At 30.0% G+C, this 26,761-nt stretch overlaps 1 protein-coding gene across 1 annotated transcript; it reads left to right on the forward strand.

Annotated features, from left to right (window-relative positions):
- The first annotated feature begins 943 nt into the window (after window positions 1–943).
- LOC138706717 (delta(3,5)-Delta(2,4)-dienoyl-CoA isomerase, mitochondrial) lies at window positions 944–26,179 on the forward strand. Its single transcript, XM_069836332.1, has 9 exons — window positions 944–1,094; window positions 4,470–4,582; window positions 6,049–6,199; window positions 6,304–6,392; window positions 6,866–6,993; window positions 20,530–20,656; window positions 20,863–21,016; window positions 21,104–21,230; window positions 25,132–26,179. The coding sequence occupies exons 2-9, from the start codon at window positions 4,534–4,536 to the stop codon at window positions 25,228–25,230; spliced, it is 924 nt and encodes a 307-aa protein (XP_069692433.1). The 5' UTR covers window positions 944–1,094; window positions 4,470–4,533; the 3' UTR covers window positions 25,231–26,179.
- The last annotated feature ends 582 nt before the right edge of the window (window positions 26,180–26,761 follow it).

A 26,761-nucleotide genomic window follows, 5' to 3' on the forward strand; every position in this document is an offset into this window, starting at 1 on the left:
TCCATTATTATTGTTGTAAAGAGAAATGCAAATTAATATTTATTGGTTTCATAGTTAATTATCGCTATAATCTATATAATCTATTATAGTAAATTTCAGTTCGTTTTGCACAAACAAAAATTATATTAACTTATTTCTTGCAGGTATCTTCGAGTTTATGGTGGAATTTAATATACTTCATTAAAATAATAAATTAACTTTATGCATTTAATATTTCAATAATGGAAGGAAGGTGTTAATTTTTCCAAAAGAACACGACAACGAAAGTATAACATATTTTGTCGGCTGCTAGGAGAGAGATCTGCGATGATGAGGCGATAGTAGCGATCCTAGTGGTGGGCAACTACCCATGTTTGCATTTTTACTACATATTGAGCTTCGCGACTGTATATAGTAGACTGTGACCAAGGGCCTCATAAATAGTTACCGGTACCTACGCAATTTATTCTATGCAATGATCAAGAAATAACGTTTCATATGTACAGTACAGAAAAAAAAAGTAATGAACCGAATCTTGATGACAGTCCTGTATGTAGGCAACAAGTTTCGCAAGACTGTCAACAAAAAGCATACATATTATACAGGCGCTCTTGTTTACTGCACATGCGCAATGCATTGTATCTGGAACAGTAAAATTAGGCGGCTCATTTCTTTCTTCTGGAACTGTACATAATTATATATTTTGTGTTCTCCCTCTTCCGCAGCCGAGCCATACTGGAAAGTAGGCCTATTATTAACTCGAACGAAATTGTCAAATAAATAAGAATAAATCTCTGTTTGTTATTGTAGTGAATAAACAATTAAATTAATGAGAATTAGTTTACTACGACATATTATGACGTGCAAATTGAATTAACTTTCGGTCCCGCATATCAAAGGTGCATTGGTTGACGTTGTACATGCCAGTAAATAGTACTGTCATGAACTCATGAAAAAGGTATAGTCGTGGATCAAAGGTCGGAGTGATAAAGCGTTTTGACTGTTGTTTATCTTATCGAGCTTTAGTTTGCTATGTTCTTCTTGTATATATACATAAAATAACCACATTTAATAGAACATTTCAGAATACCTGAAGCTGTTTCCTAAGATTAGGGGTAAGTGTAATTTGTCGATATTTCGGAATAGTTATGTTAGGATAAACGAGAGAGAGAGAGAGAGAGAGAGAGTGTTTACATTAAATCATTGACTTGTCTAGGTCATAATTATATAGTATAATTTATCGGGATGCTTAATTATCCTTCGAATATTTGCAAGGTGGCAGATAAAAGAAACTAAACTGCTGGACCTGTTGAATTGTAAAGGTTATGTTTGTTTACGATTTATTGGAAGAATGGTAAAGGCAAAAATGAAGTAAACAACAATGCAATTAAAAATGACAAAGTGTATTAACAAGAAGCATTGTTTTGCTTTTATTGCGGAGAAAAAATGAAGGAAGTATTGTAGATTCAAATTCTTGACATAAGGGGCGTGTTTGTAGAGGTATCTGAAATAAATAAATCTGTAGAAAATTTTAATGATTGGTGAAATCAGTTAGCCTACTGGACCTACAGTAGAGGTTAGTTTGTATCGCATTGCAAATGCATATTTAAGGGATAGCAAAGCAGAACAGGGTTGAGTGCTACAGCATGGGTAAATATATATATATATATATATATATATATATATATATATATATATATTCATCCATGGCTACTGTTTCAAGTTAAATTGGGAAAATGAATTAGCTACTTTATCTCCCATAAAGGCTTTGACTCGGAGCGTTTCTACCATAATGCGGAAAAGGAAGAAGATTTTAGCCAATTAATAATGATGTAGGCCCATTTTTTTTTTTATATGTACCATATGAAATAAAATCATACCGGTATAGAGTTCAACTTATATTTTGTGATTGACAGTATGGACCAATAAGATAGGATTATCTTGCAGTACTTGGTTTCACTGCTAAAATAGCTGAGCATTGGCCCTGATCACTTATACATTTAACAATAATTTAAAGAGAACTCTCTATGCATTTTTTTCCTACTGTGTAAATTTTTTAACACATCCTTTCATAACATACATAAATCAATATTTAATATGAAACTAAATGTAATGTAGAAATAACAATTAGGTGTTTTGATATTCTGCCGTGACCTGGAACTTGTCATTTCCACTGTTTCACAACTATACGTTCCATCATCAGGGTAGTGAGATAAGATCAGAGGAGTCATCTATTCTGTTGAACTCCTACCTGGCTTCTCCAAGCAAATGTAAAGAAATGCCGTGCCGCTCACAATTTGTGAACTACAATATATATAGAGCGTTAATTTTAATTATAGAATATCACTACTAACTTATTTAATTAGATATACAGATGTAGAAAAAAACACTCCTTTATTAAATGACAGTCTATGCATTTGTGGAGTTACGTAAAGGAAAATCAAAATAAATTCGTTCAGTCAATCAGTAAATAATATTTTGATGAAGGGAGATTTTTTTTTCACTCTAACGACATTTTCGTACGTAATATTGTCGTTTGTACATAAATAAAATTATTTAACATAGCGTCTTTAGGAGACGGAAAGAGATTACGAATTTTTTTGTTGAACTGAAAAATGCGTTAAAGTGATGTTCATTATATCGACATTTGACTGCAATCTAAACTTGTCTCCTGCCTCAAGCGCTTCCCTTTGCCTACCTTGTAAGTTTTATAGCTGATGCTGGATTACAACCCTCCTTGGAAGAGTGTACCTAGGGACAGTTTTTTAAATTTCAATTTGTTTAATATTTGTATAGGCCCTAAGCTTTTATAACTTTTTATTATTAACAACGGTATCTTTGAAGTGGAAAACATTTTAGAAAAAAAATAAGGTTTCAATTAAATTATTTTTTGTATAGATTTTTTTAATTTTCCTAAAATGCCACATACTGTCCCTAGGTACATTAGGGTGAAGTACCTTGAAACATGGTCAACATAATATTAATGTAACTAATATTTTATTAAGTTTATAATTATACAACATATAGTTTACTGTTTTCTAATTATTATTAATGATAGGTTTTTCCTTTAAGTTTAATGTAATAACAATAGTGATAATATTGCTAAGTTTAAAGTTTTAAAATAGTTCTCAATTTTCTCGACAGAAAACAATATTAGGCTTTCCAATTAAATGAATTTCTTATTATCGAAGAGCTTATCCTTCAAATGACATTTTGAAAACATATTTCTTAGTGCCCTTTAGGCTTGAACTTTTCTTTGAGAAGGTGGGGAAGTTTGAACACAATATCTCTGAAGGAAGATAACAAATTTCTGATTGCTCATCATGTAAAAAAAATAAATTGTCATATTTAGTAAACTTCTTTAGATACTGAACTTCAAATTCTGTTCCACAAATCTTCTTGCAAATTCTATCGACAAAAAATTTATAATTAGTCTCTCTTTCTTGCCACACAAATGAGAACAAAATTTTCTTCTCTTATTTCTTCTAAATTCGCTCGAGCAAATCAACTCAGTGTCATTTACAGTTGAAATGACGACATCATCATCATCATTATCATTAGCACTAACACATTCCTCAGCTCATCTGGAGTCTCTTCTGGAAACAGAACTTGTGGCTTCAACTTCTTCCATTTCTGAACTTTATCCATCATATTTCTCTTCTCACTCAACGTTCTTTTTTTTTTTTCTTCTATCTCGGTTTTCTCTGACGTATCTGTTAAAACACTTTCCTTTCCTTTTTTAGGATTGTGAGTTACCGGTGTTCTTTTTCTGGTAGGAGCATTATTTAGCTTTGTCTCTTGATTTTTAATTTGCTGCGTGGCATTTCCACTGAAGCTGAAACCCTATAAAAGTCATTATTAACTTAAATACGGTTTTTGATTACTCATAAGAGTAACTTATTTACAGAATTATTTAAAATATAACGAGGTACACCTGAAGATAGTTGTCCCCAGGTACACTGTCCCTAGGTTCATCAGGAATAAGTAAACTAAATGTTAGCAAATTTTCAAGACTGAGGTACCGAAAACAAGCCAATAACCACATGGATTTGTAACTAAAATAACAGGGTTTAAAAATATAGATTTAAGTTTTTAATCGTGTAGCCTATGTAAAGAATTAATTAAAAATATTTAATTAATTTGAAAATTACTTACGTTTTAAGTTCAGAAAAGATTTTTTTAAATAAAATCTCTCCAGATTGCTTCAACAAAAAGTAAATCATTCACAGAACAATTGAATGATGAAATTAGAGTGGTCAACTGCGAAAACAAAAATTCCACCACATAACCTTAAAAATAAAACAAATATTCGGAGGTACAAGTTGTCCCTAGATACAACAGCTTCCGCTAATGTCCGCGCCTTCATTATTAGCATATTGCAGATTTTTTCTAGTACCGAAATTTTAATTTACTTGCTGAGAATTATGTGATTGAAGAACAAATTTGAATTGTAGTGATATTATGTAAATGTTTTTCTGATGTGTTAATAGGTTCTGTTTATTGTATGAGTGAATAGAAGTGAAATCCAAGGACCTTCAAGAACATCTCTCTACAATGCATTCAGTCTTGAGGAGTGCTGCAAGATTGGCTTCAACAGTGAGACGTAAGTTGATTATAATAATCAGACAGCAGATTTTCGATCCCTACACAGCGACAAGACATTGTGTCCCTTGGCGTAGAGATGGAGCATTGCAATGAGTTCCATGACCTCCCTGCAACTGACGTACATCTGACGTTCAGTATCGGGACCAAAAATCCGCTATCTGGTAATAATTATGGCACTCAGTTTTATTTTTCCATGAGATCCATGGGAGTATAAGGGCACAGTACATCAGTTATTCATGGATTTCAAAAAGGCATATGACTCAGTTAAGAGAGAAATTTTATATGATATTCTTATTGAATTTGGTATTCCCAAGAAACTAGTTCGATTAAATATCTCAGTGCAATGTACAGCAGAGTCCGTATAGGCCAGTTTCTGTCAGATCCTTTTCCAATTCACTGCTGACTAAAGCAAGGAGATGCACTACCACTTTCACTTTCTAACTTTGCTCTAGAATATGCCATTAGGAAAGTGCAGGATAACAGAGAGGGTTTGAAATTGAACAGGTTACATCAGCTGCTTGTTTATGTGGATGACGTGAATATGTTAGGAGAAAATGCACAAACTATTAGGGAAAACACGGGAATTTTACTTCAAGCAAGTAAAGAGATAATAGGTTTGGAAATAAATCCCGAAAAGACAAAGTCTCGTGACCAAAACATTGTACGAAATGGAAATATAAAAATTGGAAATTTATCCTTTGAAGAGGTGGAAAAATTCAAATATCTTGGAGTAACAGTAACAAATATAAGTGACACTCAGGAGGAAATTAAATGCAGCATAAATATGGCAAATATCTGTTATTATTCGGTCGAGAAGCTTTTGTCATCCAGTCTGCTCTCAGAAAGCTGAAAGTTAGAATTTATAAAACAGTTATATTACCGGTTGGTCTGTATGGTTGTGAAACTTGGACTCTCACTTTGAGAGAGGGACGGAGGTTAAGGTGTTTGAGAATAAGTTGCTTAGGAAAATATTTGGGGCTAAGGGGGATGAAGTTACAGGAGAATGGAGAAAGTTACACAACCCAGAACTGCACACATTGTATTCTTCACCTGACATAATTTCGGAGTATTAAATCCAGACATTTGAGATGGACAAGACATATAGCACATATGGGTGGATCCAGAAATGCATATAGAGTGTTATTTGGGAGACCAGAGGGAAATGGATCTTTGAGGAGGCTGAGGCGGGATTAATCTTGCTCAGGATAGTGACCGAAGGCGGGTTTATGTGAAGATGGCACTGAACCTCCGGGTTCTCTAAAAGCCATTTGTAAGTAAGTAAATAAGTACTCCTATTATGCTGTCCTATGACTATTGTCCCACTGTTCGGGAGTGTCTTCCTGAGGTTGTAAAAATGCTGCTTTTGAAATTCTGCAGTTGTTTTCGTGACTTGTTGCACACCACCTCTTTAATTATTGTTGCTTGTAATCTGGTGTTAAAGAATGTTTTTTTATACTCTTTCAGAGAATAATGGCTTGTATCAGATAGCAATGCTAAGCACAGCTGCAGAGGGCCAGTTTAAAACATTGAATGTGACTGTACCGGATCCGTTTGTCTACCATGTCGAGCTTAACAGGCCAAAGAAAATGAATGCAATGGACAATACTATGTGGACGTAAGTAAATACACGTACCCACGTTTTTAAGTGCTACAAATAATCAATAATGTATTTGAGAGTAAATATAAATGAATGTAAAATTAAAATGCTTTTGTTTTCAGAGAAATTGGAGAATGTTTCAAAGGTCTTGGTGATAATCCTGACTGCAGGGCTATTGTACTTTCAGGTGCAGGAAAAATATTTTGCTCTGGTAAGTGTTAGATTTATTACTCATTTGAAAAAGTAATATTTAGTTTTGAGGTAGATAAAGTTGACAGAAACTATTGTGATATTTTTGTTCACACTTGGTTTTATTGACAAACTTCCATCAAATAGGCTAAATTTATCTGAACGTTTTCGCATTTATATTACTAGGCATCATCAGATCACTATAAGATGTAATTAAATGATTCAATTTAAAATTACATGAATATTATGTGTTCAACTGTTATTTGGTACAGTAATATTGTTTATTCATTTGACACCGACTGCAAATGTAATGGGCTTTGAGAGTCACATTGCTATGTATACCCTATTTATAATTAAATATGTACTTTTATATGTAACCAACTCTCTCCTCCATTTTCTTTCTATCTCCCCCCCTCTCTCTCTCTCGTTATTGTTGCTTACATTCATCATGCACTGATGTCTGCTGTGTAACAGAAGTGTTTCTCTGTTTCTTAGGCATTGACTTGTTTGACGCAGCCCAAATTAATTCACAATTAGCTGAGCACGACGACATAGCCAGGAAATGCAAAGTTATGTTATCTAAAATTAAACACTATCAAGATTCATTATCATCTCTCGAGAAGGTAATGTGGAAGCCATGTCGTCCTGTATATTTTACGCAGTACTGTCAAGGCAGTTACTTTAAGAGAAAATTTTCACATTATTATGTACTTATTTCCTATATAACTTCTTCTAGAAAATAGTTTGAAATCATTGCATATCCCTTGCAGTAATACCATATAAAGTGCAACTGTTTTGTACCATTTTTTGCCCAGGTTTTATTTACCGAGAACTATGTAATAAAATTGTTTGTAGGGAGCTGCACCTTCAAGCTAGCGAGGCATTGTCTCAGCATACACAATCTGTATCTTAAGCTTTATTTATATAGAATTGATGCTAAGTTGCCACTGGTTTCAGTCTGAGATTGCCAACTTATTTTTTTTTTTTTTTATTAAATCATAGAATCAAACTTTCACTATATAATCGTTATAGTTTTACACAAAGGATTGACATTATATAACTTCACAGTATTTTACAATATAAAGAAAACATTTTGGTGATCGACATTGATGCCCTACACGTGTCTACAGTCAGGCAAACTTTCAGCTGTATTTTGTAATATAATTTAAGAATTTTTATTTCTAGTGTACCTATAATATTTTCTAACCAGTTAGCAAGCACTTGTGTGTGTTTATTTATTTATTTTTTTATTCATTCATTCTTTCATTCATTCATTCTTTCATTCATTCATTCATTCATTCATTCATTCATTCATTCATTCATTCATTTCTTCCTTATTTATTCGTTTCTTTATTAATTCCTTTATTTATCTATTCCTTTCTCATTTACTCATTTATCTATTTCTCCACTCATTTCTTTATTTATTTATTTACTTATTTATTTAATTATTTGTTTATTATTTATCTATCTGTCTGTCTATCTATCTATCTATCTATCTATCTATCTATCTATCTATCTATCTATCTATCTATCTATCTATCTATCTATCTATCTATCTATCTATCTATCTATCTATCTATCTATCTATATCTCTATCTATCTATCTATCTATCTATCTATCTATCTATCTATCTATCTATCTATCTATCTATCTATCTATCTATCTATCTATCTATCTATCTATCTATCTATCTATCTATCTATCTATCTATCTATCTATCTATCTATCTATCTATCTATCTATCTATCTATCTATCTATCTATCTATCTATCTATCTATCTATCTATCTATCTATCTATCTATCTATCTATCTATCTATCTATCTATCTATCTATCTATCTATCTATCTATCTATCTATCTATCTATCTATCTATCTATCTATCTATCTATCTATCTATCTATCTATCTATCTATCTATCTATCTATCTATCTATCTATCTATCTATCTATCTATCTATCTATCTATCTATCTATCTATCTATCTATCTATCTATCTATCTATCTATCTATCTATCTATCTATCTATCTATCTATCTATCTATCTATCTATCTATCTATCTATCTATCTATCTATCTATCTATCTATCTATCTATCTATCTATCTATCTATCTATCTATCTATCTATCTATCTATCTATCTATCTATCTATCTATCTATCTATCTATCTATCTATCTATCTATCTATCTATCTATCTATCTATCTATCTATCTATCTATCTATCTATCTATCTATCTATCTATCTATCTATCTATCTATCTATCTATCTATCTATCTATCTATCTATCTATCTATCTATCTATCTATCTATCTATCTATCTATCTATCTATCTATCTATCTATCTATCTATCTATCTATCTATCTATCTATCTATCTATCTATCTATCTATCTATCTATCTATCTATCTATCTATCTATCTATCTATCTATCTATCTATCTATCTATCTATCTATCTATCTATCTATCTATCTATCTATCTATCTATCTATCTATCTATCTATCTATCTATCTATCTATCTATCTATCTATCTATCTATCTATCTATCTATCTATCTATCTATCTATCTATCTATCTATCTATCTATCTATCTATCTATCTATCTATCTATCTATCTATCTATCTATCTATCTATCTATCTATCTATCTATCTATCTATCTATCTATCTATCTATCTATCTATCTATCTATCTATCTATCTATCTATCTATCTATCTATCTATCTATCTATCTATCTATCTATCTATCTATCTATCTATCTATCTATCTATCTATCTATCTATCTATCTATCTATCTATCTATCTATCTATCTATCTATCTATCTATCTATCTATCTATCTATCTATCTATCTATCTATCTATCTATCTATCTATCTATCTATCTATCTATCTATCTATCTATCTATCTATCTATCTATCTATCTATCTATCTATCTATCTATCTATCTATCTATCTATCTATCTATCTATCTATCTATCTATCTATCTATCTATCTATCTATCTATCTATCTATCTATCTATCTATCTATCTATCTATCTATCTATCTATCTATCTATCTATCTATCTATCTATCTATCTATCTATCTATCTATCTATCTATCTATCTATCTATCTATCTATCTATCTATCTATCTATCTATCTATCTATCTATCTATCTATCTATCTATCTATCTATCTATCTATCTATCTATCTATCTATCTATCTATCTATCTATCTATCTATCTATCTATCTATCTATCTATCTATCTATCTATCTATCTATCTATCTATCTATCTATCTATCTATCTATCTATCTATCTATCTATCTATCTATCTATCTATCTATCTATCTATCTATCTATCTATCTATCTATCTATCTATCTATCTATCTATCTATCTATCTATCTATCTATCTATCTATCTATCTATCTATCTATCTATCTATCTATCTATCTATCTATCTATCTATCTATCTATCTATCTATCTATCTATCTATCTATCTATCTATCTATCTATCTATCTATCTATCTATCTATCTATCTATCTATCTATCTATCTATCTATCTATCTATCTATCTATCTATCTATCTATCTATCTATCTATCTATCTATCTATCTATCTATCTATCTATCTATCTATCTATCTATCTATCTATCTATCTATCTATCTATCTATCTATCTATCTATCTATCTATCTATCTATCTATCTATCTATCTATCTATCTATCTATCTATCTATCTATCTATCTATCTATCTATCTATCTATCTATCTATCTATCTATCTATCTATCTATCTATCTATCTATCTATCTATCTATCTATCTATCTATCTATCTATCTATCTATCTATCTATCTATCTATCTATCTATCTATCTATCTATCTATCTATCTATCTATCTATCTATCTATCTATCTATCTATCTATCTATCTATCTATCTATCTATCTATCTATCTATCTATCTATCTATCTATCTATCTATCTATCTATCTATCTATCTATCTATCTATCTATCTATCTATCTATCTATCTATCTATCTATCTATCTATCTATCTATCTATCTATCTATCTATCTATCTATCTATCTATCTATCTATCTATCTATCTATCTATCTATCTATCTATCTATCTATCTATCTATCTATCTATCTATCTATCTATCTATCTATCTATCTATCTATCTATCTATCTATCTATCTATCTATCTATCTATCTATCTATCTATCTATCTATCTATCTATCTATCTATCTATCTATCTATCTATCTATCTATCTATCTATCTATCTATCTATCTATCTATCTATCTATCTATCTATCTATCTATCTATCTATCTATCTATCTATCTATCTATCTATCTATCTATCTATCTATCTATCTATCTATCTATCTATCTATCTATCTATCTATCTATCTATCTATCTATCTATCTATCTATCTATCTATCTATCTATCTATCTATCTATCTATCTATCTATCTATCTATCTATCTATCTATCTATCTATCTATCTATCTATCTATCTATCTATCTATCTATCTATCTATCTATCTATCTATCTATCTATCTATCTATCTATCTATCTATCTATCTATCTATCTATCTATCTATCTATCTATCTATCTATCTATCTATCTATCTATCTATCTATCTATCTATCTATCTATCTATCTATCTATCTATCTATCTATCTATCTATCTATCTATCTATCTATCTATCTATCTATCTATCTATCTATCTATCTATCTATCTATCTATCTATCTATCTATCTATCTATCTATCTATCTATCTATCTATCTATCTATCTATCTATCTATCTATCTATCTATCTATCTATCTATCTATCTATCTATCTATCTATCTATCTATCTATCTATCTATCTATCTATCTATCTATCTATCTATCTATCTATCTATCTATCTATCTATCTATCTATCTATCTATCTATCTATCTATCTATCTATCTATCTATCTATCTATCTATCTATCTATCTATCTATCTATCTATCTATCTATCTATCTATCTATCTATCTATCTATCTATCTATCTATCTATCTATCTATCTATCTATCTATCTATCTATCTATCTATCTATCTATCTATCTATCTATCTATCTATCTATCTATCTATCTATCTATCTATCTATCTATCTATCTATCTATCTATCTATCTATCTATCTATCTATCTATCTATCTATCTATCTATCTATCTATCTATCTATCTATCTATCTATCTATCTATCTATCTATCTATCTATCTATCTATCTATCTATCTATCTATCTATCTATCTATCTATCTATCTATCTATCTATCTATCTATCTATCTATCTATCTATCTATCTATCTATCTATCTATCTATCTATCTATCTATCTATCTATCTATCTATCTATCTATCTATCTATCTATCTATCTATCTATCTATCTATCTATCTATCTATCTATCTATCTATCTATCTATCTATCTATCTATCTATCTATCTATCTATCTATCTATCTATCTATCTATCTATCTATCTATCTATCTATCTATCTATCTATCTATCTATCTATCTATCTATCTATCTATCTATCTATCTATCTATCTATCTATCTATCTATCTATCTATCTATCTATCTATCTATCTATCTATCTATCTATCTATCTATCTATCTATCTATCTATCTATCTATCTATCTATCTATCTATCTATCTATCTATCTATCTATCTATCTATCTATCTATCTATCTATCTATCTATCTATCTATCTATCTATCTATCTATCTATCTATCTATCTATCTATCTATCTATCTATCTATCTATCTATCTATCTATCTATCTATCTATCTATCTATCTATCTATCTATCTATCTATCTATCTATCTATCTATCTATCTATCTATCTATCTATCTATCTATCTATCTATCTATCTATCTATCTATCTATCTATCTATCTATCTATCTATCTATCTATCTATCTATCTATCTATCTATCTATCTATCTATCTATCTATCTATCTATCTATCTATCTATCTATCTATCTATCTATCTATCTATCTATCTATCTATCTATCTATCTATCTATCTATCTATCTATCTATCTATCTATCTATCTATCTATCTATCTATCTATCTATCTATCTATCTATCTATCTATCTATCTATCTATCTATCTATCTATCTATCTATCTATCTATCTATCTATCTATCTATCTATCTATCTATCTATCTATCTATCTATCTATCTATCTATCTATCTATCTATCTATCTATCTATCTATCTATCTATCTATCTATCTATCTATCTATCTATCTATCTATCTATCTATCTATCTATCTATCTATCTATCTATCTATCTATCTATCTATCTATCTATCTATCTATCTATCTATCTATCTATCTATCTATCTATCTATCTATCTATCTATCTATCTATCTATCTATCTATCTATCTATCTATCTATCTATCTATCTATCTATCTATCTATCTATCTATCTATCTATCTATCTATCTATCTATCTATCTATCTATCTATCTATCTATCTATCTATCTATCTATCTATCTATCTATCTATCTATCTATCTATCTATCTATCTATCTATCTATCTATCTATCTATCTATCTATCTATCTATCTATCTATCTATCTATCTATCTATCTATCTATCTATCTATCTATCTATCTATCTATCTATCTATCTATCTATCTATCTATCTATCTATCTATCTATCTATCTATCTATCTATCTATCTATCTATCTATCTATCTATCTATCTATCTATCTATCTATCTATCTATCTATCTATCTATCTATCTATCTATCTATCTATCTATCTATCTATCTATCTATCTATCTATCTATCTATCTATCTATCTATCTATCTATCTATCTATCTATCTATCTATCTATCTATCTATCTATCTATCTATCTATCTATCTATCTATCTATCTATCTATCTATCTATCTATCTATCTATCTATCTATCTATCTATCTATCTATCTATCTATCTATCTATCTATCTATCTATCTATCTATCTATCTATCTATCTATCTATCTATCTATCTATCTATCTATCTATCTATCTATCTATCTATCTATCTATCTATCTATCTATCTATCTATCTATCTATCTATCTATCTATCTATCTATCTATCTATCTATCTATCTATCTATCTATCTATCTATCTATCTATCTATCTATCTATCTATCTATCTATCTATCTATCTATCTATCTATCTATCTATCTATCTATCTATCTATCTATCTATCTATCTATCTATCTATCTATCTATCTATCTATCTATCTATCTATCTATCTATCTATCTATCTATCTATCTATCTATCTATCTATCTATCTATCTATCTATCTATCTATCTATCTATCTATCTATCTATCTATCTATCTATCTATCTATCTATCTATCTATCTATCTATCTATCTATCTATCTATCTATCTATCTATCTATCTATCTATCTATCTATCTATCTATCTATCTATCTATCTATCTATCTATCTATCTATCTATCTATCTATCTATCTATCTATCTATCTATCTATCTATCTATCTATCTATCTATCTATCTATCTATCTATCTATCTATCTATCTATCTATCTATCTATCTATCTATCTATCTATCTATCTATCTATCTATCTATCTATCTATCTATCTATCTATCTATCTATCTATCTATCTATCTATCTATCTATCTATCTATCTATCTATCTATCTATCTATCTATCTATCTATCTATCTATCTATCTATCTATCTATCTATCTATCTATCTATCTATCTATCTATCTATCTATCTATCTATCTATCTATCTATCTATCTATCTATCTATCTATCTATCTATCTATCTATCTATCTATCTATCTATCTATCTATCTATCTATCTATCTATCTATCTATCTATCTATCTATCTATCTATCTATCTATCTATCTATCTATCTATCTATCTATCTATCTATCTATCTATCTATCTATCTATCTATCTATCTATCTATCTATCTATCTATCTATCTATCTATCTATCTATCTATCTATCTATCTATCTATCTATCTATCTATCTATCTATCTATCTATCTATCTATCTATCTATCTATCTATCTATCTATCTATCTATCTATCTATCTATCTATCTATCTATCTATCTATCTATCTATCTATCTATCTATCTATCTATCTATCTATCTATCTATCTATCTATCTATCTATCTATCTATCTATCTATCTATCTATCTATCTATCTATCTATCTATCTATCTATCTATCTATCTATCTATCTATCTATCTATCTATCTATCTATCTATCTATCTATCTATCTATCTATCTATCTATCTATCTATCTATCTATCTATCTATCTATCTATCTATCTATCTATCTATCTATCTATCTATCTATCTATCTATCTATCTATCTATCTATCTATCTATCTATCTATCTATCTATCTATCTATCTATCTATCTATCTATCTATCTATCTATCTATCTATCTATCTATCTATCTATCTATCTATCTATCTATCTATCTATCTATCTATCTATCTATCTATCTATCTATCTATCTATCTATCTATCTATCTATCTATCTATCTATCTATCTATCTATCTATCTATCTATCTATCTATCTATCTATCTATCTATCTATCTATCTATCTATCTATCTATCTATCTATCTATCTATCTATCTATCTATCTATCTATCTATCTATCTATCTATCTATCTATCTATCTATCTATCTATCTATCTATCTATCTATCTATCTATCTATCTATCTATCTATCTATCTATCTATCTATCTATCTATCTATCTATCTATCTATCTATCTATCTATCTATCTATCTATCTATCTATCTATCTATCTATCTATCTATCTATCTATCTATCTATCTATCTATCTATCTATCTATCTATCTATCTATCTATCTATCTATCTATCTATCTATCTATCTATCTATCTATCTATCTATCTATCTATCTATCTATCTATCTATCTATCTATCTATCTATCTATCTATCTATCTATCTATCTATCTATCTATCTATCTATCTATCTATCTATCTATCTATCTATCTATCTATCTATCTATCTATCTATCTATCTATCTATCTATCTATCTATCTATCTATCTATCTATCTATCTATCTATCTATCTATCTATCTATCTATCTATCTATCTATCTATCTATCTATCTATCTATCTATCTATCTATCTATCTATCTATCTATCTATCTATCTATCTATCTATCTATCTATCTATCTATCTATCTATCTATCTATCTATCTATCTATCTATCTATCTATCTATCTATCTATCTATCTATCTATCTATCTATCTATCTATCTATCTATCTATCTATCTATCTATCTATCTATCTATCTATCTATCTATCTATCTATCTATCTATCTATCTATCTATCTATCTATCTATCTATCTATCTATCTATCTATCTATCTATCTATCTATCTATCTATCTATCTATCTATCTATCTATCTATCTATCTATCTATCTATCTATCTATCTATCTATCTATCTATCTATCTATCTATCTATCTATCTATCTATCTATCTATCTATCTATCTATCTATCTATCTATCTATCTATCTATCTATCTATCTATCTATCTATCTATCTATCTATCTATCTATCTATCTATCTATCTATCTATCTATCTATCTATCTATCTATCTATCTATCTATCTATCTATCTATCTATCTATCTATCTATCTATCTATCTATCTATCTATCTATCTATCTATCTATCTATCTATCTATCTATCTATCTATCTATCTATCTATCTATCTATCTATCTATCTATCTATCTATCTATCTATCTATCTATCTATCTATCTATCTATCTATCTATCTATCTATCTATCTATCTATCTATCTATCTATCTATCTATCTATCTATCTATCTATCTATCTATCTATCTATCTATCTATCTATCTATCTATCTATCTATCTATCTATCTATCTATCTATCTATCTATCTATCTATCTATCTATCTATCTATCTATCTATCTATCTATCTATCTATCTATCTATCTATCTATCTATCTATCTATCTATCTATCTATCTATCTATCTATCTATCTATCTATCTATCTATCTATCTATCTATCTATCTATCTATCTATCTATCTATCTATCTATCTATCTATCTATCTATCTATCTATCTATCTATCTATCTATCTATCTATCTATCTATCTATCTATCTATCTATCTATCTATCTATCTATCTATCTATCTATCTATCTATCTATCTATCTATCTATCTATCTATCTATCTATCTATCTATCTATCTATCTATCTATCTATCTATCTATCTATCTATCTATCTATCTATCTATCTATCTATCTATCTATCTATCTATCTATCTATCTATCTATCTATCTATCTATCTATCTATCTATCTATCTATCTATCTATCTATCTATCTATCTATCTATCTATCTATCTATCTATCTATCTATCTATCTATCTATCTATCTATCTATCTATCTATCTATCTATCTATCTATCTATCTATCTATCTATCTATCTATCTATCTATCTATCTATCTATCTATCTATCTATCTATCTATCTATCTATCTATCTATCTATCTATCTATCTATCTATCTATCTATCTATCTATCTATCTATCTATCTATCTATCTATCTATCTATCTATCTATCTATCTATCTATCTATCTATCTATCTATCTATCTATCTATCTATCTATCTATCTATCTATCTATCTATCTATCTATCTATCTATCTATCTATCTATCTATCTATCTATCTATCTATCTATCTATCTATCTATCTATCTATCTATCTATCTATCTATCTATCTATCTATCTATCTATCTATCTATCTATCTATCTATCTATCTATCTATCTATCTATCTATCTATCTATCTATCTATCTATCTATCTATCTATCTATCTATCTATCTATCTATCTATCTATCTATCTATCTATCTATCTATCTATCTATCTATCTATCTATCTATCTATCTATCTATCTATCTATCTATCTATCTATCTATCTATCTATCTATCTATCTATCTATCTATCTATCTATCTATCTATCTATCTATCTATCTATCTATCTATCTATCTATCTATCTATCTATCTATCTATCTATCTATCTATCTATCTATCTATCTATCTATCTATCTATCTATCTATCTATCTATCTATCTATCTATCTATCTATCTATCTATCTATCTATCTATCTATCTATCTATCTATCTATCTATCTATCTATCTATCTATCTATCTATCTATCTATCTATCTATCTATCTATCTATCTATCTATCTATCTATCTATCTATCTATCTATCTATCTATCTATCTATCTATCTATCTATCTATCTATCTATCTATCTATCTATCTATCTATCTATCTATCTATCTATCTATCTATCTATCTATCTATCTATCTATCTATCTATCTATCTATCTATCTATCTATCTATCTATCTATCTATCTATCTATCTATCTATCTATCTATCTATCTATCTATCTATCTATCTATCTATCTATCTATCTATCTATCTATCTATCTATCTATCTATCTATCTATCTATCTATCTATCTATCTATCTATCTATCTATCTATCTATCTATCTATCTATCTATCTATCTATCTATCTATCTATCTATCTATCTATCTATCTATCTATCTATCTATCTATCTATCTATCTATCTATCTATCTATCTATCTATCTATCTATCTATCTATCTATCTATCTATCTATCTATCTATCTATCTATCTATCTATCTATCTATCTATCTATCTATCTATCTATCTATCTATCTATCTATCTATCTATCTATCTATCTATCTATCTATCTATCTATCTATCTATCTATCTATCTATCTATCTATCTATCTATCTATCTATCTATCTATCTATCTATCTATCTATCTATCTATCTATCTATCTATCTATCTATCTATCTATATCTATCTATCTATCTATCTATCTATCTATCTATCTATCTATCTATCTATCTATCTATCTATCTATCTATCTATCTATCTATCTATCTATCTATCTATCTATCTATCTATCTATCTATCTATCTATCTATCTATCTATCTATCTATCTATCTATCTATCTATCTATCTATCTATCTATCTATCTATCTATCTATCTATCTATCTATCTATCTATCTATCTATCTATCTATCTATCTATCTATCTATCTATCTATCTATCTATCTATCTATCTATCTATCTATCTATCTATCTATCTATCTATCTATCTATCTATCTATCTATCTATCTATCTATCTATCTATCTATCTATCTATCTATCTATCTATCTATCTATCTATCTATCTATCTATCTATCTATCTATCTATCTATCTATCTATCTATCTATCTATCTATCTATCTATCTATCTATCTATCTATCTATCTATCTATCTATCTATCTATCTATCTATCTATCTATCTATCTATCTATCTATCTATCTATCTATCTATCTATCTATCTATCTATCTATCTATCTATCTATCTATCTATCTATCTATCTATCTATCTATCTATCTATCTATCTATCTATCTATCTATCTATCTATCTATCTATCTATCTATCTATCTATCTATCTATCTATCTATCTATCTATCTATCTATCTATCTATCTATCTATCTATCTATCTATCTATCTATCTATCTATCTATCTATCTATCTATCTATCTATCTATCTATCTATCTATCTATCTATCTATCTATCTATCTATCTATCTATCTATCTATCTATCTATCTATCTATCTATCTATCTATCTATCTATCTATCTATCTATCTATCTATCTATCTATCTATCTATCTATCTATCTATCTATCTATCTATCTATCTATCTATCTATCTATCTATCTATCTATCTATCTATCTATCTATCTATCTATCTATCTATCTATCTATCTATCTATCTATCTATCTATCTATCTATCTATCTATCTATCTATCTATCTATCTATCTATCTATCTATCTATCTATCTATCTATCTATCTATCTATCTATCTATCTATCTATCTATCTATCTATCTATCTATCTATCTATCTATCTATCTATCTATCTATATCTATATCTATATCTATATCTATATCTATATCTATATCTATATCTATATCTATATCTATATCTATATCTGTCTGTCTGTCTGTCTGTCTGTCTGTCTGTCTGTCTGTCTGTCTGTCTCTGTCTGTCTGTCTCTGTCTGTCTCTGGCTGTCTGTCTCTGTCTGTCTGTCTGTCTGTCTCTGTCTGTCTATCTATCGATCCATCCATCCATCCATTTATTGATTCTTTCCTTTATTTATGTCTTAATTTCCTTATATATTTATTTATTTATTCATTTTCGCATTTATTCATTCATTTCCTTATTTATTTATCTATTTATTTATTTATTGATGTTTTCTTTATTTATGTATTAATTTCCTCATTTATTCTTTCTTTCTTTCTTTATTCATTCATTTCCTTGTTTATTTATTATTTCTTTCTTTATGTATTTATTCATTTCTTTAATTATTTATTTTTATTTATTTATTTTTTCTTTATTTATTTATTTTAATATATTTCCGTATTTATTAATTCATTCATTTATTGATTTTTTTTCTTTATTTATTCATTTCTTTATACATGTCATTATTTATTCGTTTATTTCTCTATTTATTTATGTAAAGAAGTGCTGTGACGAAATATATATCATATCATCATATATTTATTTATGTATTTATTCATTTCCTTATTTATGGATTCATTTCATTATTTATTTATTCATTTTTTTCTTCAGTCATTTCTTTATTCATGGATTCATTGGTTAATCATTGATTGATTGATTCATTCATTTAACAGTTTTTCTTATGTCGTTGAAAGCTGCTAACTGGAAAATAATATCCTTTATAATTATAAATTAGAATGAAGTTTTTTAATCCCAAACTTCTAATACAAAAAAATGGGATGTAAAAATATATTTATCTGTTTATCTGGGATATTGAACATTTCTGTAAAAATGTAGATTTTTATAGCATCATTACAATTATTTTTGTTGCCTTCATTTTACTAATATTGGTGTATTATGAAGACAAACAACGTAATTGTTTGCTTGTGCCTTTTCTTCCAGTGTCCTAAACCTGTAATAAGTGCAATCCATAGTGCCTGTATTGGTGGTGCAGTGGACCTGATCACTGTAGCCGATATTAGATTGTGCACAAGCGATGCATGGTTTCAAGTCAAAGAAGTTGATATAGGTAGGTATGTGTATATTTCACAGCTTCTGTCAAAAGAATAATTGGTAAATATTATGATAGATATGTATGTATTGGCATTCCAACACTAATAAGAATTTATCATATTTGCATTTTCATTAATCTTTAAAATATGTGTCCATAATGGGTGGAGCAAATGAATCTTGCTTTGTAGGATATCGTAATTTATTTTTCATTTTTCCACACAGGAATGGCGGCAGATGTGGGCACACTGCAAAGACTGCCTCGGGTAATTGGAAGTGAAAGTCTTGCCCGGGAATTGGCATTCACGGCCAGAAAAATGATGGCTACTGAAGCTAAAGAGTGTGGGCTTGTCAGCAGAGTGTTTGATGACAAAGAAAGGTACATCAATATCCTACGCAACTAGTACAAATAATGAAAGTTCTGAGTTACACCATATATTAACTTTATTTTACTATTTCTATTTAGTATGCTGCAAGGAGCACTGGAGATGGCAAAAGAAATAGCATCTAAGAGTCCACTTGCAGTTCAGGGATCAAAAATAAGTATGGTATACTCAAAGGATCATACGATACAGGAAGGGCTAGATCATATTGTAAGTACTTGAGATTCTGTACTGGGTGTTCATTTCAAAGTGTCATGACGTCACTGTTGTGAATCAGCGATTTGAAGCGAGTTTCAGATTTTATGTCAGAGAAGTTGCCTATTAATGAAGGCGTTCAATCTGGACTTGAGAACTTGTACGGTATAACTTGAACATCGTAGCAACAGATGGCTGTCTGTAAAGTCTGTGTGCTACTGTAATCTCTTTCGAACTGTGTTTTGCGCGGGCAAGTCGTACGCAGGGTATTTGTTATTATCGGTTGCGTACGGCAACATTCTACAATACAAATCAAATGCTCCGTGTCCATGTTGACCGTCCAAGTTAATGTCAACAAATACGTAAGTAATCGTCTTAACCCTCTGCCCATATCTCGACAGTAAGAAAAAACTCACCTCAGTACGTGTTTTCAAACAGTTCTCCTGCTACTACAGGCGTTACCGTACTTATCAGTAAGTACTCTTCAGAATGAACGCCGTACTTGCTAGGCAACTTCTCTGGCACATAAGTAATACACCTCTGTGGAAGTGTAGGAAGATTGAATTCACTAGGCTCATCGGCTGGCCACATGACGGCATACAGTGAGCCATGACACACTTTGAACTGAACACGCAGTATAACATTGTTATTATATCTTTAATTAGAGTAAATAATATTCAAAGACCTGGCATCGATGGATAATTATATTTTTATTACATATGTGAATATTTAACAACAATCTCGATGGAGAAACAAAAACAATAAACATAGCATTACAGCAACTTATGCTCAGGCTTAAAGCCTTTCATAAAGCAGTAATTCTGGTTGACTCACAAGCAGCAAGCCAATCCATGACTTCAGATACCCAGCCTGCATCCAAAACTATAAAAGAAAAATAAGGGAAATACTAAAACTCCTCAATAGACAAAAATCAATATCCTTTCAATGGATCCCATCACATGATCTGTTTCACGCAGGTTACAGTCTTCATAGGAACTCTCTGTGTATACAGCACATATTGGTCTTTTATCTTCTCCTTGTTGTGTTGTATGGGAAAGGCTATTATTTGCTTCCAACTTTTTTGTTTCAGCAACAAATTCATATTGACTAAAGATAAATATTTATTCCTTATTTATACATGTTACTTATACAGGGTGTATCAAAAATATGTGTACAAACTTCAGGCATGGGTTCCTTACACCAAAAGAAGGAAAAAAGTTCATATGAACATATGTCCCATAATCCTTTGTTTTCCCGTTATTCATTTATTACTAAAAGTTTGCGTTCAACGGCCTTCGAGGTCCAACCTCAAAACTTCATTTCTTTATGCACTCATTCATAGAAGGCTGTGACTCGTTGTATCAGAAATGGACTGCAGATGGCGAAGTGTTGCCATGGAGACTTGTTTACATGTGTCATTTGTCATTAGTCTGTCTTCAACGTTGCAATTGTGAACGTGGAGTGAGTTAACGTGTTTCGTTCAACCATGGCAGGACGATATTCATTTCGTGAGCAGGCTGACATCATTTTTATGTATGGTCGCGCGAATGGTAATGGACGCGAGGGTGTACGGCTGTATCAGATGGCGTTTCCAGACCGAAGACAACCGAATCATCAAACCTTTGTTGCTGTGTATTGTCGCGTTGCTGAGACAGGAACCGTTGCATCACAGACTGGTGATCGAGGAAGACCAAGAATTGTTCGTACGCCGAACCTCGAAGAAGACATTTTACACTGTGCCGACGACGATCCAGGCATCAGTACAAGACAATTGGCTGTGGCAACTGGTACATCACACAGCACAGCATGGAGGGTACTTCACGAGCAGCTCTTGTATCTGTATCATATGCAACGTGTGCAGGGCCTTTCGCCTGCCGATTATCCACCACGGGAGAACTTTTGCTGATGGTTTCTAGCACAAATAGCCAATCCATTGTTTGTCTCATCAGTTTTGTTTACAGATGAGGCAACGTTTGCGAGAGATGGAATTACCAATTTCCACAATGAACACGTATGGGCAGATCGTAATCCTCGTGCTGTATTTCAGGCTAGACATCAGCAACAATTTAGGATTAATGTGTGGGCTGGAATTGTAGGTGACTGTCTGGTAGGTCCATACGTTCTACCAGCACGTCTTACAGGTGCTATCTACAGGGACTTTATCCAAAACACTCTTCCAGAATTACTGCACGAAGATGTGCCTCTGAACATAAGACAAAACATGTGGTTCATGCATGATGGGGCTCCAGCACATTTTAGTCGCCTTGTTCGAGATACACTGACTGGTGTCTACCATGACAGATGGATAGGCAGAGGAGGACCAGTTCAATGGCCAGCACGTTCTCCCGACCTCAATCCTTTGGATTTTTATCTTTGGGGGCACCTTAAACAATTGTTTTATGGAGCAGACATCCCGGATCAAGAAACTCTTCATCAACGTGTCACGGAAGCCTGCAAAACCATTCGACATCATCCCGGAGTATTTGAAAGGGTGCGACAGTCCATGATTCGACGAGTGCATGCATGTCTAGAAGCAAGAGGAGGACATTTCGAGCATTGGTTATGAGTTTTGTGTGTTGGCACATTATGAGTGTACCAATGTGTTGAACAGTTCCTAACGGGGAAACAAAGGATTATGGGACATATGTTCATATGAACTTTTTTCCTTCTTTTGGTGTAAGGAACCCATGCCTGAAGTTTGTACACGTATTTTTGATACACCCTGTATATGTGAAGCTAGGTTACAAAGCATTCATTTTCAGTTGAGTGAATCAACATGTGCAATACATGCTACAGAGAATGACGTGGTGATGGGAAAAGTTCAAATTGTAAAAATAACTGTGCTGGGAAAAATTCAAATAACTGTATTTTTCTTCAATTCTCGACTTACTGTAACTACTTATTTAGTTCTCCCCTTACCCCACTTCTTTTTCTAAAAATTACGAGGCAAAAAATCGAGGAGGGGGGGGGGAATTACACGAGAACCACAAAATATCTAGAATAATCTGGTCATCTGGTCACGATATAGTTTTAGTGCAATTCTAAAGTTAATCAAGATATAAATGACAATGTGTACTAGATATTTCTTCGTATTTTCAAGAGTTAAGTTCCATCAGCGATTGGACAATATGTTCTTATACACCTAAAATGATCTCTTGACATCGCATGAGGTTACTGGCGCACAATAAGCATATGGATGTAGCTGACAACAATGTCTTGTGGAGAGTTCCGCGTTTCTCTGCTGAGGATCTGGCTCAGGTGATGGAGTGACATGAGATCATGATGTTGCAAGACCTGTCAGTCGCCTAGGATTTTTTTAAAATCAAATGCAAGACAGCAGGATTAGCAGGCAAATACCAGATTACATTTGAGTGGTTGAATGCTGAAATACGTATTCCAGTATTTAGTGATAACTTTGAGTTTACAATTGTATAAATATTTTTGTAACTTCATTCTATTTTATACTGAAATATCGATAATTTTCTTTACAAGGCTTTTAAATAAACGACATTTGGCATGGATGTTAACTTTATGTAAAAATATGTAGCATCAAAATTAATAATATTAGTCTTAGTAGCCTAATTCGCCAACATTTTTAGTTTTCAGGCAGATATATTCTGTAGGAAAAATATGTTATCATCATCATCATCATCCTTGCACATATTAGTCCTTGAAAAACTGTTATGGTCTGAATGAACACTGGTGTTTTCATGCCACCTCTTCCTTGGACAACCCAAAGATGTTTATATAATTACATAAAAATTCGGACTCTACTAATGACAAGGTTTTTTAATGACTGTACACAGATGAAAGTGTTCCAGTTGTATTGTCTATGTCCTCAGTAAATGAGTCACCTGACAAGATCGACCTCCTGCTGATTTGAAGTGGATTTTAATTTAATTTTGTATTATTGCAGCGCCTCTGGAACATGACGATGCTTCAGAGTGAAGATTTCATGAATGCCGCCATGGCGCAGGCCACCAAGAGTCCTCCACCAACATTTTCTAAGCTTTGAACCAGTATTTCATACTAAGTGATAAAACAAATACTTATCTTCGAAATAAAACGTATCAATAATTTCTCCTTGTGTATTTTAAGAAAGGCTGTTTTCATATTCCCGTTAAAAGGAAATATTTTTTTCTTATATATTTTTGGTATAGGTAAATTTTGAAAGGTCTGCATAAGTTATTTCCTCTCTATTGTAGGAAAGTGAAATTGTATTCTTAGGTGGAGTTTATTTTCAAAATTTTCTATTAAAAGTTGAAAAGAGATGTATATAACGCATGGCTGTAAACAAATGAAGTATGAAATATGCAACCCTCAAGTAATGAGGGCGCGATTTTGACAACACACTTGTATTCAGCAACAAGAAATCTCTTGACTTCAGTAATTTTGGGATTTCTGAAAAAAGAATTATTATATGCTTAATTAAGTTACAAAGTTTGACTTAAGTAACTATTATATCTGATAAACTCAAAAGTACAATTTCAGGTAAGTTTGTACATTTTGGAATTTCAAACAATAATAATAATAATAATAATAAAAATAAAAATAACAATCTACTTTCAAAAGTTTGAACTATTCTGTACCTCCTGCTTTACGAATTATGAATTAACAAGGAATAGAGATTCAGTGCCTATGTATGTGTGTGTGTGAGAAAGAGAGAGATATATCTTCACTTTTTCCTGGGTATTGAACCTGGATCCACTTGATTTGCTGCTAGAAACTTGAGTGACAGTGAAACGTAATATAAATTTTTTAATTATTTATATGCACAAGTGTTTGCAGCATCAATCATGATTTACGAATATTGTTTTGTAGCTAATTTACTCATAACTTCGTATTTTTTACGATTTAAAATTTGACAATGTGACATAATGTTATGGTTTGCTGTTATTTTGTACAGATTTGTATATGACTGAATATTTTTATGAAAATAAAATGAAATGTGTATGGTTTATTAATCCTTTTTTCCATTTCTTTCATCAGTATTAATAATAGAATTTAAACTATTTAATGCAGCTATTTTGAATATCTTGTATACGTTTATGACCTTTTAATGAATAACCAACAATCTATTTCAAAAGTCGCGTTTCAGCTGTTTTAGTGCTGAATATTGTGATGTTTATACCCACGTCTGAGCTTTGTCATTAAGAGGGTATAATTACTTTATAAAACTTCACTGTTTATTTTACTTATATTCGCTTTGAATCTTTATCTTCAGTATTCGGGTCACCCTGAGTGCCACAGTTGGTATAGTGCTGGCCTTCTGTATCTGAGGTTGCGGGTTCGATCCTGGCCCAGGTCGATGGCATTTAAGTGTGCTTAACTGCGACAGGCTCATGTCACTAGATTTAGTGGCATGTAAAAACTCCTGCGGGACAAAATTCCGGCACACCGGCGACACTGATATAACCTTGGCAGTTGCGAGTGTCATTAAATAAACCATAATTTTAAATTTTCTTCAGTACTGTACTTTGTTATAAAAATTTTTATATCCCAAATAATAGAAATTACATGTTCTGTATTTTATTTTGTACCATACT

The sequence above is a fragment of the Periplaneta americana genome, chromosome 9 (genome assembly GCF_040183065.1).
Source record: "Periplaneta americana isolate PAMFEO1 chromosome 9, P.americana_PAMFEO1_priV1, whole genome shotgun sequence".
Classification (NCBI taxonomy): Eukaryota; Metazoa; Arthropoda; class Insecta; order Blattodea; family Blattidae; genus Periplaneta; species Periplaneta americana.

What these genes read in the sequence shown, in the direction of transcription:
- LOC138706717 (XM_069836332.1), top strand. Translation starts at nt 4,534, where the DNA reads ATGCATTCAGTCTTGAGGAGTGCTGCAAGATTGGCTTCAACAGTGAGA. An exon ending in ATGGACAATACTATGTGGAC is followed by an intron (nt 6,200 to 6,303) that starts GTAAGTAAATAC and finishes TTTTGTTTTCAG; the next exon opens with AGAAATTGGAGAATGTTTCA. An exon ending in GTGTTTGATGACAAAGAAAG is followed by an intron (nt 21,017 to 21,103) that starts GTACATCAATAT and finishes ATTTCTATTTAG; the next exon opens with TATGCTGCAAGGAGCACTGG.